Here is an 18,977-nt window from a genome sequence, read left to right on the forward strand (position 1 = left end):
ACGCCTACATCGCGGTTTACTTGCGCGGGCGGACGCCGCCGTTGGGAATGCAAAGACTTCCCCTCGGCGGGGACGCACGTCCCTGGCTGGACCGGCCCATTGTAGCGTCGGCCACACGGCCGGTTATTGTGCGGCCGCTACATCGCCGGGTATGCCCGGGTGCAGCGTCCCCGGCGGCCATTTTTTTTAAAATCTACATGCTAAATCTAAAATCTATCTAAATGTGCCGTTCACCGTCACCTGCGCTTCAGTACGCCTTTGTTAGGAAATGGAGGTGCTCTTTATATACAACCCATGCTCTGTGTTTACTGTGTTCACAGCTACCACGACAATAATGCTAAAGTTGATGGTTTCAAAACCGTATAATCCTACTAGTATGTGAGCTTTATCGGTATTTAAAATGTATAATGTATCCAAACCGGACATCCTGGAGCAATGTTGGACGATATGAGTATCATAATGAGAGCTCTAGCCAAAAGGACACAACTGAAATATGAGTAGGCAAAGAAATGTAAAGGACAGAACAGTACACAGTAAAAGTTATGGATTTTGTCATGAGCAGTTTTATAGCTCTTTAAATACAGCTGGCTCTTCCAGTTACTCCGGACACATCAATAAATATAAGGGCACTGCAAAAAAAAGTCGGGCGACATCCTTTAACAGAAAACATCACTATAGTTGACATGTGCCTATCCTTTTGCAAGCTTGTTAAAAGTGAGCATTACTTTTCAACATAAATTAAATATATTCAAATTTCTTCACTGTTAGAAATGTTATTTGTGTAGCGTTTTAATTCAAATGAATGTGGTTTACAATATACCTTTTCATAGCAGCCATTTGTGACATGAATAGAAGGGTCAAAGACACAGGTGTTCCCAATGACATAATTAAAGTCCACATGTTGCAGCAGAGACTTTCCACTGAGCCAACATGTAGCACAGCAGCACCCTGACTCTGTTTGACCTGAATGGAACCAAACCTTAATTATTAGTATTGATAACTCTGTGTGTTATCCTATTTCATGCCAAATGGCTGCTGTGAATTATCTATGGTCTATGTTTACTGACATACGCCCAATTTTGGCATTAATCTCCTGGGAATGGATGGACGTTAGTGCTCTTTTTCTGAATACAGAGCACTAACGTTTACATACCGTGAACATATCCACATACATATAGTAGATCACACACACACACACACACACACACAATATATATATATCATATAGTATACACACCACACACACATATAGTATGTGTTTTGTGTGTGTGATACTATATGTATGTGACACATACACATACATTTGACGTAAACGTTAGTGCCTCTTTATTCAGAAAACCCCTCATGTCACATCTACATTTCAGGATCTGGGGTTTATTATAGACACAGATTAAATGTTAAATATAAATATTTCAATATTTATCATCACAGTAACAGTGTTACACACATTAGTAGCTGTAAACACTCAGCATTAGAAAAATACATACGTTGGTTTGGTGCTTAAGTAAGGAGTAAACATTTATAATCATCACTTTAAAAGTTACATACGTTGTTTTTGGTGCCTGTTTGTTTCCCAGATATATTAGTGTGTGTGTGAATGGGTGTATAAGAGCATTAACTTAAAGACTTTGTAGAAAGGCGCTTTATGAAGTTCAGTCCATTTCCTTGTATTAGTTTACGGGCAGACCTGCCTTACCAATATGGCGGCGACGTCGACGTACGATTCAGCGCTCAATGCGGCGTCTATGTATGTATATAGTCTATGTGTTCAAACCTTGTGTAAGGTCACGAAGGAATTTATTTTTTGTTTTTTCGCCGCGTATCATGGTATCGGTTCGGTTCATGACAACGCGCCATGACAACCAAAGAACACAAGGAGAACAAATGAGTTCACATGTACATAATGATGCCGGCAAAGCTTTTAAACCCCACTTGATGACGGCAGCACATGGACGTACGCAGGTATTTAATATATTTAACAACATTAGACGAACCTACTGTCGTCCTTTATACTGTCCACATATATGGCCAGCACAAAGGCTGACAGGAGCCGCTACAAGGAGACATTAAGCATGAACATTAGTCACTGGGCCAACTGATTTAAAAAAAAAAAAAACGAATTAATTTTATGAGATGGTAATGGACACTTAGCATGTGATAAATCGGGACCATATTAGGCATGATAGAAATACAAATATTAATGGTATAGAAAGGTTTAGCACTAGTGTAGTTCGGGGATGTTCAAATACGGCATGGGGGCCAATCACGGCCCGCGGTCATATTTCATGAGGCCCGAACATTATTTATGGCCTGCTAGGATTGTCAGATACTGTATGGCTGGAAGATTTGGCTTTTTTGGTTGACATAATCGACATTTGAACCTCTAAGGACATAACTGCTGCTGTTATATATCTGCAGATGCGACACAAAATATTATTTTTGAATGATTTTGTTAAGACAAGAGCAAGAGCGACAGTTTAAATTAATGTGAACAAACTTTGCATTACTCATAATAATCATGTTTATGAAAATAACATGAGGTTCAGATTTGTATCAACTTTATGCAAGTTTAACGTGTTCCAGACAATTTATTCTTTGTTATCAGACTGCAATGTGAAAGAAAGGAAGAAACTGTTTTTTTTTTTATAGATTGTTTCACGCCGATGGCTTGATTTGGATACATCAAATCAGAAATACTTTATTAATCCCCACAGGGAAATTGTTTTTGTTACAGCAGCTCCCAAACGGTAAGTGAGATAGTAAGTGATAGCAAGAAAACAATAGCAGAAAACAAAACTTTAACACTATACGATAATCCTATTTTAACACTATATACACATGTCTAAATAACAGTTGAATAAAACCAGTAACATTAAAAAAAACCAAGTGAAACAGTGAACTATGCAATAGGTAAGTCTAAAACCTTATAAAGAATTTAGTCTTTGAGAGACTGTACAGAGAATAGACACGATGTGTTTAAAGTGCAGTATGCAGGCGTAGGAAAATTGCACTTATTTATTGCACAAGCCAGTTTCAATAGCTGCTGGACTTGACTTGGTGTGTCGATATTTTGAGGGAGGAGTTGTAGGACAACATACATTGTCATTTAAAAAAAAAAGAAAAAAAATATCATTGTGGCAATGAAAACAAATTGTTACGAACATTTGTGTGTAACTTTTATTGTTTTTCCTTTTTTAAATGTTAGTATTAGCCCCCGGGCATGTTCACATTGTCATATCCTGTTGAAGTAATGCTCAACTTTTACCAAGGCTTTCAAAAGTATAGGCTACATGTCAACAATAGTGATTTTTCTGTTAAAGTATGTAGGCCTACTTTTTTTTGCAGTGCCCTTATTATTTATTGATGTGTCCTGAGTACTGGAAGAGCAGCTGTATTTAAAGAGCTATAAAACTGCTCATGACAAAAGCCATAAGCTGTTACTGTTACTGTTCTGTCTTTTACATTTCTTGCTTACTCAGTATTTCAGTTGTGTCCTTTTGGCTAAGAGCTCTCATTATGATACTCATATTCGTCCACTGGCTCAGGATGTCCGTTTGATACATTAAGTACATTTTACCGATAAAACTCACATACTAAGTAAATTACGGTTTTTGAACCATCACTTTAGCATTATTGTCGTTGGTAGCTGTGAACACATTAAACACAGAGCATGTTTGTATATAACAGAGCACCTCCATTTCTAACAAGGCGTACCTGAAAGCTCAGGTGACGGTGAACGCGCACATTTAGATTTTATTTAGCATTTAGATTTTAAAAAAATGCCGCCGGGGACTCTGCACCGGGCAGTACCCGGCGATGTAGCCCGGCACATAACCGGCCGTGTGCCGACGCTACATGGCCGGGTACAGCCAGGACGTGCGTCCCCGCCGAGGGAATTCTTGCATTCCCAACGGCGGCGTCCGCACCGCGCATAACCGGCGATGTAGCGTCGGCACAGGGCCGGTTATGTGCCGACGCTACCTGGCAGGTTACAGCCAGCGACTTGCGTCCCCGCCGAGGGAATTCTTGCATTCCCAACGCGAGTCCGCAGCGCCAGCAAAATTCGCTGGCTGGCAAATATCAGCGAACTGGCTCCTTTTATAAACTTTTCGGAGAATGCAGCCGCAGATCGAAGCGTGCCTCGAACGTTCGAGCCACGCCCATTTAGCCACGCCTCCCACGCTTGACTCCCTTCCGGGGCCATCTGGTGGCGGGGACTATGAACGGCAAGTGGCCGCTCTGTGTCTATGTGTACCGGTATATAATATAATATATAATAATATAATATAATATAATATAATATAATATAATATAATATAATATAAATTATTAATTAATTATTTATATGTATGTATATATGTTCACGTGTAATGTACACGTTAGTGCTCTTTATTCAGAAAACCCTCATGTCACATCTGCAGATATTAACAGCAGCAGTTATGTCTTAGAGGTTCAATGTCGATTAGTCAACCAAAAAAGCCAAATTCCAGCCATACAGTATCTGACAATCCTAGCAGGCCATATAATGTTCGGGCCTCATGAAATATGACCGCGGCCGTGATTGGCCCCCATGCCGTACTTTGAACATCCCCGAACTACAATAGTGCTAACCTTTCTATACCTTAATTTTGTATTTCTATCATGCCTAAATATGGTCCATTTATCACATGCTAAGTGTCCATTACCATCTCATAAAATTAATTCGTTTTTTTTTTTTTAATCAGTTGGCCCAGCTGAGCTAATGTTCATGCTTATGTCTCCTTGTAACGGCTCCTGTCAGCCTTTGTGCTGGCACATTATGTGGACAGTAAAAGGACAGACAGTAGGTTCGTCTAATGTTGTTAATATATTAATACCTGCGTACGTCCATGTGCTGCCGTCATCAGGGTGAGGGTTTAAAAGCTTTGCCGGCATCATTATGTACATGTGAACTCTCTTGTCTCCTTGTGTTCTTTGGTTGTCATGGCGCGTTGTCTGATACCGACCGATACCATGATACCGGGCGAAAAAACAAAAAATAAAATTCCTTCGTGACCTTACACAAAGGTTTGCCATAGACTAATAGTATACATAGACAAGACCCGCATTGAGCGCTGAATCGTACGTCGACGTGTCGCCGCCATATTGGATAAGGCAGGTCTGCCCGTACTAATACAAGGAAATGGACTGAACTTCATAAAGCGCCTTTCTACAAAGTTCTTTAAGTTAATGTCTCTTATACACCCATTCACACACACACTAATATATCTGGGAAACAAACAGGCACCAAAAACACGTATGTAACTTTTAAAGTGATGATTATAAATGTTTACTCCTTATTAAGCACCAAACCAACGTATGTATTTTTCTAATGCTGAGTGTTTACAGCTACTAATGTGTGTACACTGTTACTGTGATGATAAATATTGAAATATTTATATTTAACATTTAATCTGTGTCTATAATAACCAGTCCTGAAATGTAGATGTGACATGAGGGTTTCTGAATAAAGAGCACTAACGTTTACGTCAAATGTATGTGTGTGTGTCACATACCTCTAGTATACACACACAAACACATACATATATGTGTGTGTGTGTGTACATTTAGATTTATATTTAGCATTTAGATTTTAAAAAAAATGCCGCCGGGGATAGTCCCCGCGGTCTGCCACCGCGGCAGTACCCGGCGATGTAGCGCCGGCCAAAACGGCCGTGTGCCGACGCCTACATGGCCGGGTTACAGCCAGGGACGTGCGTCCCCGCCGAGGGAATTCTTGCATTCCCAACGGCGGCGTCGACCACCCGCAGTAACCGGCGATGTAGCGTCGGCACAGGGCCGGTTATGTGGCCGACGCTACTGGCAGGTTACAGCCAGCGACTTGCGTCCCGCCGAGGGAAATTCTTGCCTTCCCAACGGCGCGTCCGCAGCGCGCCGCAAAAATTCGCTGGTGCAAATATCAGCGAACTGGCTCCTATTTATAAACTTTTCGGAGAATGCAGCCGCAGATCGAGCGTGCCTCGAACGTTCGAGCACCTACATTAAGCCACGCCTCCCACGCTTGACTCCTTCTGGGTCATCTGGTGGCGGGACTTGAAACTGCAAGGGCCGTCTGTGGTCTATGTGTACCGGGTATATAATATATATAAAAATATAATATAATATAATATAATATAATAATATAAAGTAATATAATATAATAATATAATATAAAATATTAAATTTGTTATATATATGTATGTCTATATGTTCACGTGTAATGTACACTTAGTGCCTTCTATTCAGAAAACCCTCATGTCACATCTACATTTCAGGGTCTGGTTATTATAGACACAGATTAAATGTTAAATATATATTTCAATATGTTATTATCACCGAGACCAGTGTTACACACTATTCGTAGCCTGCTAACACTACATTAGAAAAACAAAACATACGTTGGTTTTGTGCTTAAGTAAGGAGTAAACCATTTATCATCATAACTTATTAAAAGTTACATTACGTTGTTTTGGTTGCCTGTTTGTTTCCCGATATATTAGTGTGTTGTGGTGTGTCTGTGATGGTTTTGTGTATAAGAGGCTTAACTTTAAAGAAGCTTGCTAAAGGACGCTTTATTGAAGTTCGTCCACTTTACTTGTATTATTTACGGCAGACCTGCCCATTTCCAATACGGCGACTGTTGACGTATCGCGACCAACGGACCAACCCAATCATGCGGCGCCCGTCTATGTATATATGTCTATGGTTGAACGATACGTTTATTTAATTTGACTATTCCATATAGATCAGGTGAACAGGCTGTGTGTGTGTTTGTCGCTGCCAGAGGTAGCGCTGGCCGAGCGTCTAAGGCGCTGGATTAAGGCTCCACGTTCTTCGGGGGCGTGGGTTCGAATCCCACGCTGCCAAGATTTTGTCATGAATATAAGGCTGACATGGACTGTAAGACTCTCAACAATGGCCGCTGTAATCAAGTCATAACTGTTGGAAATTGAGCTGCCAAACTCCTACGGCACTAAAACAGTACGTGAAGTTGCCAACCAGAACGAGTCAATCTCTAAGCTTCCATATTAAGTACCCAATTTTTAACGCAGAAATAAACATGTGTTACAAACAACAAACTGGCCTACAAAAACACTTTTGGGTTCTATCATTCATAATTCCTGTTCAAAGGCGCTGGTTTGCATCCTCCCACTGTCAGTATTTTATCATGACTATGTCTGAAAGAATACCAACAAGTACCAAGACATTGATCATCATAAATGTAAAGAGAATACCTTACTACTTCAAACACTATGGAAACAAGACATAGATGTGACCTGTTCAAACGGTGTCCTTTAACCCGCCAAAGTCCCGTTATAAGTCGCCATGATCAGGATATACAGTATGTTTGTGCAGAAACTTAGAGTAAGTAGCGTAACAAACAGTGGAGTAACAAAATAAAAAAACAAAAAAACAGCGGCAATCTCCATGGCTGTAAAATGAATAAAAACAAAATTAAAATTAATTCTCATTTGATTTTGTATACTGTATTTACTTGTAGTCATATATATGATTGGAAATAATTGTTTCTAGTGTTGCTTTAGTATGGTAGCGTGGCCGAGCGGTCTAGAGCGCTGGATTAATGGCTCAGTTCTTTGCGGGGCGTGGGTTCGAATCCCACCGACTGCCAGGGTTTGTCATGATAATACATGTCTGTCTTGCAGTGCTGCCTCTTGTTGACAAACAGACCAGTGGGAGTTTGGAACCTGTTTAACAATTGCTGCTTTAAACTGTGCCTAAAGTTGATATGGCACACTTATAAATGACGATTATTCTGTGTGGGCATATTGGCCTGTGGAGCATTATTCACTCACCGCTGCCTTGAATGTCGCCTGAATGATGTTGCTGCCATTTAGCAACGCACTCCAGTCTCAGACTGCTGCTTTTGTCCGCGTTGTAGGTCGTATGAAGCTGTTTATTACTGTCTCCCCCTCTCAATCTTTACCCACAGCTTACTCATGCATGTCCACACAAGATAGGCCTATCGATTTGAATATCTCTTCATTTTCTGCTACACCGCTGAGATTGTGCTTGGCAGTACCCAAACCACACTAACACTTGACCCACACTATGCTTCCGTCCAACCACATTTTGTTGTTAATACAATAGCTTATTGATTGTAAACCACGACTCATGTGACTTACCATGGGGCAAGCGCTCTTTTGGCTACTTATACACAGTCAGAGACACACAAATCAGACACAGTGAGTGGGAGACAGTTATAGAAGTTCTAATGTGTTTAATGGGGTTCGATTTTGAGTTTAGGTCACCCACAAAAAGCAGGAAGGACCGTGACAGCGACCACAGTTAACTATGTCATTCCAGATGTGTGTGTGCTCTGTGCTGTGTGTGTATTTGTGTGTGGTTTCTATTTTCTGTCTCTCTCTGCATTGGACTGCCTCGTTCATACACATATTCCTATTACTATATACAACTTCTTCACCCACACTACAGTATACTGTTAGATGTGCTATCTGTACATTAGGATAGTTTTTAGAACGACCAAGAAGAAGAGGAGCCCGAAAATATAAACTCACAATGATTGGTTCTTGTTAACTCCTTCTTTTTCATTTCTTAGAGTTGTCAACAGCACAGTTAGTACACAGATGACCAATACAACGATATTTAACTTTTGGAAGTGTTCAATCTGAGGCAACTGGGCTGCCATGAAGATGTTTCCCTATCATCCAAGAAGTTCTTCAGTTCTGACTGACGGATAGGAAAACCAGTATATAGCTCTGTTAGGATAATGAACCAGGGTCCATTTCTCTTCGTTGGTTTGTTGTGCTCCTGTCTCCTGTGCGACTGTTGTCTAAGGTTGTTACCATCAACGAGATCCTGGTGTGACACGTGTAAAGTCACCAAACTGATAACGAGTGTTAATGTAACTTGAAATCTGGTTCAAAAACACAGTTATATAATACATGGGGAAAGTGGTGTCTGAGCCCTCCTCCTTTGTTGAGGGATGGTTTCTCTACTTTTACATACGGAGAGCCTCCCATCCAAAATGTGAAATCATGTCACTAAACGGGCCCTAGTGTAAGCCCTGTGTTTTGGGGGGGGGAGCCCGCATGTAGCGGGCTCTTGGTTTACACCACTGGTATCGGGCCTGTGCACTCCTCACTGCATTGATATTGGCCTGATTACATCCCTTTAAATAATTCCCACCCGTTAATCAGCAACTGAAGAGCGCATCTTGCGGAGGAGAGGTGAAATGTCTCACAGCTAGAGAGCCTAGTCCAGCTGCCTCAATTTAATCTTCTCAAGAGAAGAAGACCTGGACGAACACTTCATCAGATTAATCATTTAGTGACTGAGAAAATAAATCTGAACCTCATTGATTATTGTTATAATCAACCACTTTTAGCTTTCTAACATTAAGTCTTGCTCTTATATCATTGTAAATTGACATATCTCTGGGTTTTGGACTGTTGGTTCAAAACAAAAACAAGCAATTTCAACTGTCATGTGGAGCTCTCTGGAAAAGTGATTGTGTTATTCACTTTTCTTGACATTTTGTCTACACGATGCCAACTATTTTGTCTACTAAAGTCTTTTCTTACTTTCTCCACTACGAAAGGGCAGAAAGGATTTCTCTTTTTTAATTTCTCCTCTCCACAAGTCACTTCTTGGTTTATCACAGTGCATCCTCCCTCCTGTACTCTCCTCTCAGGACCGGCGTGGTTCTTCTGTTGGCAGCCACAGTTCCAGAGCAGTATCTCTGGTTGTTGTTGTGAGCAACTTCGTAGTTAATCTTCTTCCAGCCATGTCATTTACCGCTCTTTGCGAGATGTGCAGGCTCTAAGTTGTAGGCATGAACTCTGAACCATCAGTCACTGATGTTGGCACACCTGCCATGAGTTTGGATTCAGTGAGATGACGGCTCTCGGTCTCGCATCAGGATGCTCGAAAGGAATGTGCAGGTTGAGTCCCCCACACGTGGTTGCTCCTGTGCTTGTATCGGACGGCTGCTGGTTCTGGTAGTTAGTAGCGGTTTGCGGTAGTAAGATGAGCTGTGCGAAGAGTCAGAGGCGGCTTTATGAGGACGAGCCGGCCTTTAGTGCGCAGCCTTTCTGTTTTTCTTGAACACGTGCATGCCAGGACACCACCATCCTCCAGCACGAACGAAGTGAAAGAGCGCCAAAAGTAAAAAGACCAAGCATAGGAGTAGCTTTCTTGTTGTTCCATCTGTGTCTGGGTCACCTGAGTTGGACTGATACTGCTAAGTACCAATGTCCCAATGATGTTACTGAGACCTGGCAACAGGTTAGAGGGATGGGTTAGCTGGATGATGATACTGTTGTAATTGGGTTTTTTGCATGGCGTTACATTTGTGTGCGTTCTATGACCTGCAGAGACAAGAGAGTATACCGCGCTGAGGATGACATTTGTAGCCGGAACTTGCTGAACTGCTGGCAGCTACTCACACACCTCCAAGAAATAAAACTCTACACTGGGATGGGGAACGAGGCTGCGGTCGTACTGCTCACTGAGGATAAGACCAGGAGAGGAAGAATGGAACGGAGGGCATCGAATAACATTTAATAAAGGCGATTTGTTTATAGTTGTTAGATCTTCGTTTTACTTGCAAAATTGTTACCCACGTAGTAATACTTCTGCAGCACTGCTCGTAGTCTGCATCCTCAGCAACAGGAATTTCAATGGTCTTTTGCCAAACACCTCGAAATGTTCCTGCAGAAAAACAAAGACGTCGTACATGGCGACAGTACAATCCAGTTTATACCTTTGTTTGGCATCTCTTTGCTCTATTAATGACATCCAGAGAGTATATTTTAGAAGTCACAGTGTCTTTGACCGGAGGCACATTTGCTTACTCTCTAAACAGTGATTTGCTGAGATTCTAAATGTGATTTCCGTCAATGGGTCTGTTGTTGTATTGGATTTCTTTGTTCCTGCTTTATATAATCTAGCTTCAAGCTTACCTGAATCTTTATCCTTACATTTTTGGCATGTCAGAGAAACACTAGGCCCGGTTGATTAAATCCAATTAGTAGTTCCAAATATTATGTTGGCCTCAAATGAATCGATACCCTTCTGTGTCGCCATCATCCACCAGGATATTGTTATTGCATTTTGAGTGGTTTGACCCTAAGACTGATTTTTATCGTCAGCACCCTTGGGCGAGTTTTAGAGGAATTAAACGTAGTCCTGATTCGTATTTAAAATAAAATGTATCATACTCACAAATTGACAATAGTTGTTTTTTACATTAAAAAAGGTTAGTGTCGCCGAGCGGTCTAAGGAGCTTGATTAAGGCTCCGTCTCTTCGGGCGGGGCGTGGTTCAAAATCCCACCACTGCCAATATTTCTCATGAAATATGCTCTGCAAGTGCATAACAGTACGCGTCACTAACTAGGAGTTGTAATCCGAGACAGAATTGTAGAACAAAACATTCATAATAGGTCCAAATACATTATGTAGGATATTGATGTTCCTCTCTGCGTTCAGATCACTTAATCCAGTGCCAGAAAACTCCTGTGGAGCTCTATTTAGCCATTCTTTCTTTCAGTCACTGTTTCGGTTTTAATTATGTCTTTAAAAATATTTTTATATCTCACTTATAAATATATTCAAATTTCTTCATTGTTAGAAATGTTATTTGTGTACGTTTTAATTCAGATAAATGTGGTTTACAATATACCTTTTTCATAGCAGCCATTTTGACATGAAATAGAAGGGTCAACAACACAGGTGTTCCCAATGATACTAATTAAAGTCCACATGTTGCAGCAGAGACTTTCCACTGAGCCAACATGTAGCACAGCAGCACCCTGACTCTGTTTGACCTGAATGGAACCAAACCTTAATTATTAGTATTGATAACGTCTGTGTTTATCCTATTTCATGCCAAATGGCTGCTGTGAATTATCTATTGTCTATTGTTTACTGACATACGCCCAATTTTTTGCATTAATCTCCTGGGAATGGATGGACGTTAGTGCTCTTTTCTGAATACAGAGCACTAACGTTTACATTACACGTGAACATATACACATACATATAGTATAGTCACACACACATCCAATATATACATATAGTACACACACACACACATATATGTATGTGTTTGTGTGTGTGTATACTATATGTATGTGACACATACACATACATTTGACGTAAACGTTAGTGCTCTTTATTCAGAAAACCCTCATGTCACATCTACATTTCAGGATCTGGTTATTAAAGACACAGATTAAATGTTAAATATAAATATTTCAATATTTATCATCACAGTAACAGTGTTACACACATTAGTAGCTGTAAACACTCAGCATTAGAAAAATACATACGTTGGTTTGGTGCTTACATAAGGAGTAAACATTTATAATCATCACTTTAAAAGTTACATACGTTGTTTTTGGTGCCTGTTTGTTTCCCAGATATATTAGTGTGTGTGTGAATGGGTGTATAAGAGGCATTAACTTAAAGAACTTTGTAGAAAGGCGCTTTATGAAGTTCAGTCCATTTCCTTGTATTAGTTTACGGGCAGATCTGCCTTATCCAATATGGCGGCGACGTCGACGTACGATTCAGCGCTCAATGCGGCGTCTATGTATATATGTCTATGGTTCAAACCCTTGTGTAAGGTCACGAAGGAATTTTATTTTTTGTTTTTTCGCCCGGTATCATGGTATCGGTTCGGTATCATGACAACGCGCCATGACAACCAAAGAACACAAGGAGACAAAGATAGTTCACATGTACATAATGATGCCGGCAAAGCTTTTAAACCCTCACCCTGATGACGGCAGCACATGGACGTACGCAGGTATTTAATATATTTAACAACATTAGACGAACCTACTGTCTGTCCTTTATACTGTCCACACATATGTGCCAGCACAAAGGCTGACAGGAGCCGTTACAAGGAGACATTAAGCATGAACATTAGCTCAGCTGGGCCAACTGATTAAAAAAAAAACGAATTAATTTTATGAGATGGTAATGGACACTTAGCATGTGATAAATCGAGACCATATTTAGGCATGATAGAAATACAAATATTAATGGTATAGAAAGGTTTAGCACTAGTGTAGTTCGGGGATGTTCAAAGTACGGCCTGGGGGCCAATCACGGCCCGCGGTCCTATTTCATGCGGCCCGAACATTATTTATGGCCTGCTAGGATTGTCAGATACTGTATGGCTGGAAGATTTGGCTTTTTTTGGTTGACATAATCGACATTTGAACCTCTAAGGACATAACTGCTGCTGTTATATATCTGCAGATGTGACACAAAATATTATTTTCTGAATGATTTTGTTAAAGACAAGAGCAAGAGTGACACGTTTTAAACTTAAATGTGAACAGACTTTGCATTACTCATAATAAGTCATGTTTAAAATGAACATAAGGTTCAGATCTGTATTAACTTCGTGCAAGTATAACATATTCCATACAATTTATTCTTTGTTATCAGACTTCAGATGTGAAAGAAAGGAAGAACTGGTTTTTAGATTTGTTCACGCCTGATTGGCTTAGATTTGGATACATCGGAATCAGAAATACTTTATTAATCCCCACAGGGAAATTGTTTTTGTTACAGCAGCTCCCAAACGGTAAATGAGATAGTAAGTGATAGCAAGAAAACAATAGCAAGAAAACAAAACTTTAACACTATACGATATCCTATTTTAACACTATATACACATGTATAAATAACAGTTGAATAAAACCAGTAACATTAAAATAAAAAACAAGTAACAGTGAACTATACAATACGTAAATCTAAAACCTTATAAAGAATTTAGTCTTTGAGAGACTGTACAGAGAATAGACACTGATTGTTTAAAGTGCAGTATGCATGCGTGAGGAAATTGCACTTATGTATTGCACAAGCCAGTTCAATAGCTGCTGGACTTGACTTGGTGTGTCTGATATTTTGAGGGAGGAGTTGTAGAGACAACATACATTGTCATTTAAAAAAAAAATCATTGTGACAATGTTACAGAACATTTGTGTGTAACTTTTATTGTTTTTCCTTTTTTAAATGTTAGTATTAGCCCCCGGGCATGTTCACATTGTCATATCAGGCCCTCTCTTTTTAAAGCAGTCTGCTGCAGTCACTCATCTTGACTCTCTGTCTACTCTTTTTAAAGACGTCTGCTGCAGTCACTCATCTTGACTCTCTGTCTACTCTTTGGAAGAAGTCTGCCGGATACATCCGGTTCCGTGCGGCGCCATTTTGATGAAACAGCGAGGAGGGCAGCAGCAGCTCGGGATAACCGAAATGGATTTTTATGGATTTAAATCGAAGATTATCTTGGATACGTAACTTTCATCGTGTCATTATGGAGCATAGCGGTGAGCCGAAGAGGAATCTTTGCGTCCTGACTGCGTAACTGGTGGATTTTTTCGTTGTTGTTGTTGTTGTTAGGCTATTCGACAGCAGCTAACATTGTTAGCCGTTAGCTTGTGTTAGCCTCGAGTTCACGTTGTGTTTGAGCGGCGAGCTAACGCTGGTGTAGCATGTTAGCCCGTAGCTACATTTAACGTTTGCACGGTAGATTACGGTTTCAGTCTATAACACCCGTGGACACGCTTCCACGCACATTTCCGTGGACTTTTTGTGGAGCTCGGTAGTGTCTTGTCTTGACTTGAATTATAAAGAACTGTTACCCAACAAAAAAACAAAAAAGGCAAAACATTACCCACACGGACTGATGCTCACGAAACCCCAGGCCCGCTGCTGCGAGCGACGCTAGCGGCCCCGGGGATTTCCACCACCACACAAGGACAATTCACGACGGACTTGGCCTCGTTTTACACCCATGTGATAGGTTTGCGGTGTGCTGCACGGACTCTTTTGGATTTGGTGGCATCCTGTTTGTGTTTTGTCGGACTGTGACGAACTGACGAGGCACACTGCGCCGCTCCATGGCGCTCTGGTCTCAAACCTCGAGTATTTTTCTTTGGCAATAACAAGGACTCTGTCGTCACCTGCGAGCTGAAACCCTTCCTTTATCCTAGTCCCTTCTTTGTCCACAGTGTTTTCAGCGTATTTAAAAATAAGGTTTACCCCATTAAAGTCACCAGATTTAGCCTCCTGTGTTCAGTGTTGACGCTGTTTTTATTTTGTTCTCATACCAGGCCTGTGTTTTTTTTTCTTTTTCTTGTTGCTTGATTTGACTTAAGTGCTTAGACTTGTTTAAAAAAAAAAAAGAAAAAAAATGTCGTGTGTTCACTATAAGTTTTCTTCCAAACTGGACTACAACACAGTCACTTTCGATGGGCTGCATATCACGCTCAGCGAGCTTAAAAGGCAGATTATGGGCCGAGAGCGCCTCAAGGCCACAGACTGCGACCTGCAGATCACCAATGCGCAGACGCGAGAAGGTACGCTATCAGCTCACACGTGACTAAATGTTTGACGAACTTGTTATTCATTATTTTATTTTTTATTTTTTTGGAAGAAACAGGAGGCGATTGGGTTTGTGGTGAAAGGAATGTCAGGGATTGGGGATTAGTCTCTGGTTGTGTTTTCATACTAAATAAATAATATTATAATAAATATGCCAGTTGTCTCTTTAAATATGTGGTGATCCTGATCTTTTAAGATGTCAGAACACATAATAATTACTTAACATGCAGTCTAACATCATTGGTAGTAACTACCCAAACTAGCAGGTCATTTAGAAAAAAAATCTGGAAATCTATGAAGGTAGGATGTGTATTGATTTATATTACCGTATGGTTACTGTTTTCACATCTTTTAGTTGGGGAAAAAAAAGAGGGTACGTTCAGACAGGATCGGGTGATAAATATTCACAGGGTTGTTCGGCAGTGTGTGTCTGTTTGTGCCGACTGTAACCGCTGTGAAACAACCAGAAAATAACTTGATCTCGCTGACTAACCAACGTTATTGATGTCAGTGCTCCCTGTCTGTGTCTCGATCTCTCTCTTTCTCAAACCAAACCCGATGCTTAAGTAGTGAGAACACAACAGGTAGAGTATCAGAGTTTAAGTCCATGAATCCACCTGGATGGTTTGGTGCGTTTGACCGGTCTGATTGGCGGCCGCTTCCAAAAGTTGGATCACGCACCACTCTGACTTAAATGAATGGAAAAACCTGTGTTTTTGCCACAGCACCAGATTCTGTCTGAATGTACTCATAGTAAGCTGCTTTACAAATTTTCCATCTAACATCTAAAGATGCCGGATTCATTCTTTTGTTGGTAGTGTTGTTTACGTGTCATTGTGTTGTGTGTTTTCCAATGAGTTGTCTGTAATGTTTTGCAGAATACACAGATGATGAAGCCCACATCCCAAAACACTCATCCGTGATCGTCCGCCGTACTCCGATTGGTGGAGTAAAACCTGCTGGCAGGACGTTCATTGTGTATGTATAAAATTACTATTATAGTCTTTATTGAGTGTTACATTGAGTATTAATTTGAAGCCATAAATAGAAACAGGCAGTTGAGGTATGTCAACAACTGATGGTTTCTCTCTGTCCTGTGTTTTCTTTCTGCAGAGATCGTTCTGACACAGCTGTGGTGGGATCTTCTAGACCCGTATGTAAAACAAACCCAAAATCAACTCTCTCTCTCCTCCTCCTCCTCCTCTCACCTCTCTCCCTCTTCCCCTCTTTCTGGCTTTAGTCACCTTTCTTGAGAACATTCTGTCAACAATAATTGAGTTGTGTGTATCTTCTGTTCACTGTGTGTTGGCTACATTTGTGTTGAGATCTCAACCTCTATATGTCATTTGATGTCTTTCTGGGGGGGTTTCCTTGAGTTACAGTTAAAATAGTTTGTTGTTTCTCTCTTTAAAAAAACCCTGGGTTTCTGTTTTTGAAATTAGCGGATTAAAGTTTGAAATTGTGGCTGAGTGAGATGAGGTTGAGAAGAGAAACAACAGACTAGCTCCGATTTGTTTTTTCAATGCTCTGAACTGACTAAATGTTGAACTGTTGCCACTTTATACCTGATTGAGAAACCATTTAAACTGTGACTGTATTTCATATTGAAATGGTTTTGTAGCCTGCTTCAGGCCAGGCAAATGTATTTTAAAGGGGTTTGTAAAAGGAAAATATGGTATTTTTGTATTATAATTCATTGTCATTTTATTTTCTGTGAAAATATTCTTATTTATGTGGTTTAAGAACCCAAATGAAGTAAAGTGTGGCTGGGATTTATTGTAATTAACTTTACAAGACGAAAGTTGTGAGTGGAAGAGACTCTATTAGTGAGTTTTATTTTGAAAAGCTTACCCTGCTAAACTTTAATTTACTCAAATCTGTTGTTCAGTAACATCTGCCAATGTCAATTGTTTTGTCCTGTACTATTTCACCATGAAGATGTTCTATTCTGCTTTGAGTATGGACTGCACATAACCCTTAAACCTTAAAGGCTCACAGGTTTCACCCTCGTGAGTTCAATGCTCAGATTCCCAAGTGTCTGTTTTTTTTACAAAGACACAGGTACTAGTTCAAAGCTAGTTTTGCTAAGTGGGATACTACTATGACTTGGCCACTGACATATAATGTTGTGACACGATCACAAAGTACTATGACACATTCTCAGTAAAGTTAATATATATTGTTAATCTCTGGAGGCCTTCCATGGTTGCTGCAGTGAGAAGTATACTGGTGTAGTGTGTCCTGTAAGCTGTAAGCTGCAGAACCTGTCAATAAAGTTGTTCAGTGGTTCAGTGTCAGAACCGCTTGCACCAGATCCCTGTGTGTTCCCTCCACAGCACTCTGCAATACCTAGTGTTTCCGCCGCTGTCTCTCTCTGTCATGCTGGACAACCCACCCTGCCTGTTTGTTTATTTACTTATAGAAAATTATTACAAGAAATAGGCAGAGCAGCCTTTTCGTTTGTCTCAAACATGACTTTCTTTTTTATTTTACTTTTTTTTTTTTATCCGTGCACAAGACTTAATTCTTATGATTCCTTGACTCCTGACCTCCATTAGAGACATCCCTCCACTTGCTTTCACCCTTCACTCTGTAGTTGTGTTTTAGGGAACAATTTGAAGGAACACCTGACAGCTCTCGTTGGTTTCTTTTTTGTTTTTCATCAGGTCTTTTCTTTAAAGAAAGAGAGCATTTGTGTCTTATCAGCTCTACATATTTGACACTTTGCAGTGTTTGCTTCTTTTTTTTTATTGAAACAGCTTGGCACCACACCGTGCTATCATTAGTTTGCAGAAAGCAGTCTTGAGCTTGTTTTGATGAGTTACTAACTCTTTTGACAAGCCCATGCAAAAACCTAAATCAGTGCGGCCTGGTGAAGGGAAACTGCATGCTAAAATTAAATGTCAGGTATTCCTTTGATAAAATTGCCCTCTTCCTACTGTAGCAGGAGAAGCCTTAGGATATTTACAGAGGGATGTGCAAGGAGTGTACATTTTGATTGTGCTGATGAAGGCCGAATAGCAAGGAAGGTCTGAAGTATTTAAACAGGTGGACGTTATCATAGCCACAATTTAATATAAGCAGATCTTGGCTTGTATATAAAAGAGTAGAAACTGGTATACGTTTGCTTTACTTGTTAAATTTTATGCTGTTTAGCAGCGTTGAAGTTCTCTAAGATTTCTATACTGGGACAAACGATCATTTCGATTTTCCAAAGAAAAAAATGCACAAGTTGCATTTTCTATATCTGCCGTAGTACTTTAATATTGTCTGGCAAGGGAGTAAACATTACCTTCAGCAGATTTTTTTTACAGTTACTTAATGGACACAAAACCGATTCTGTCTCTTTAAAGTTGCGTTATCTGTAGGTTAAATCTCCTTTTGGATCATTTCTTAATTTATTCTCCGAACAGTTCATATCTCTTCTGTATACAGTTAGGCACACAAATATTTGGACAGTGACATCGTTTTTAGGGGTTGAAATGTAATTGGACACATTTTCATAAATGTTCATTTAAAATCCTTTTGCAGACAGTGACCACTGATTGGTTGAACTTCACTGGATTCTGGGTTTTCT

The 18,977-nt window shown here is 40.2% G+C and overlaps 1 protein-coding gene across 1 annotated transcript; it reads left to right on the plus strand.

Moving 5' to 3' along the window:
- The first annotated feature begins 12,685 nt into the window (after positions 1-12,685).
- Positions 12,686-17,421, plus strand: LOC104939998 (E3 ubiquitin-protein ligase RBBP6-like). Its single transcript, XM_010756554.3, has 4 exons — positions 12,686-12,809; positions 14,139-15,375; positions 16,279-16,378; positions 16,514-17,421. Exons 2-4 carry the CDS (start codon positions 15,210-15,212, stop codon positions 16,638-16,640), a joined length of 393 nt encoding a protein of 130 aa, XP_010754856.2. The 5' UTR covers positions 12,686-12,809; positions 14,139-15,209; the 3' UTR covers positions 16,641-17,421.
- The last annotated feature ends 1,556 nt before the right edge of the window (positions 17,422-18,977 follow it).

Source organism: Larimichthys crocea, chromosome X (assembly GCF_000972845.2).
Source record: "Larimichthys crocea isolate SSNF chromosome X, L_crocea_2.0, whole genome shotgun sequence".
Taxonomy (NCBI): Eukaryota; Metazoa; Chordata; class Actinopteri; family Sciaenidae; genus Larimichthys; species Larimichthys crocea.

Bases quoted from the DNA above. Each gene is read 5' to 3' on its own strand.
- LOC104939998 (XM_010756554.3), top strand. From the start codon at position 15,210: ATGTCGTGTGTTCACTATAAGTTTTCTTCCAAACTGGACTACAACACA. The intron at 15,376-16,278 runs GTACGCTATCAG...AATGTTTTGCAG, and splicing joins CAATGCGCAGACGCGAGAAG to AATACACAGATGATGAAGCC. The intron at 16,379-16,513 runs GTATGTATAAAA...TTCTTTCTGCAG, and splicing joins GCTGGCAGGACGTTCATTGT to AGATCGTTCTGACACAGCTG.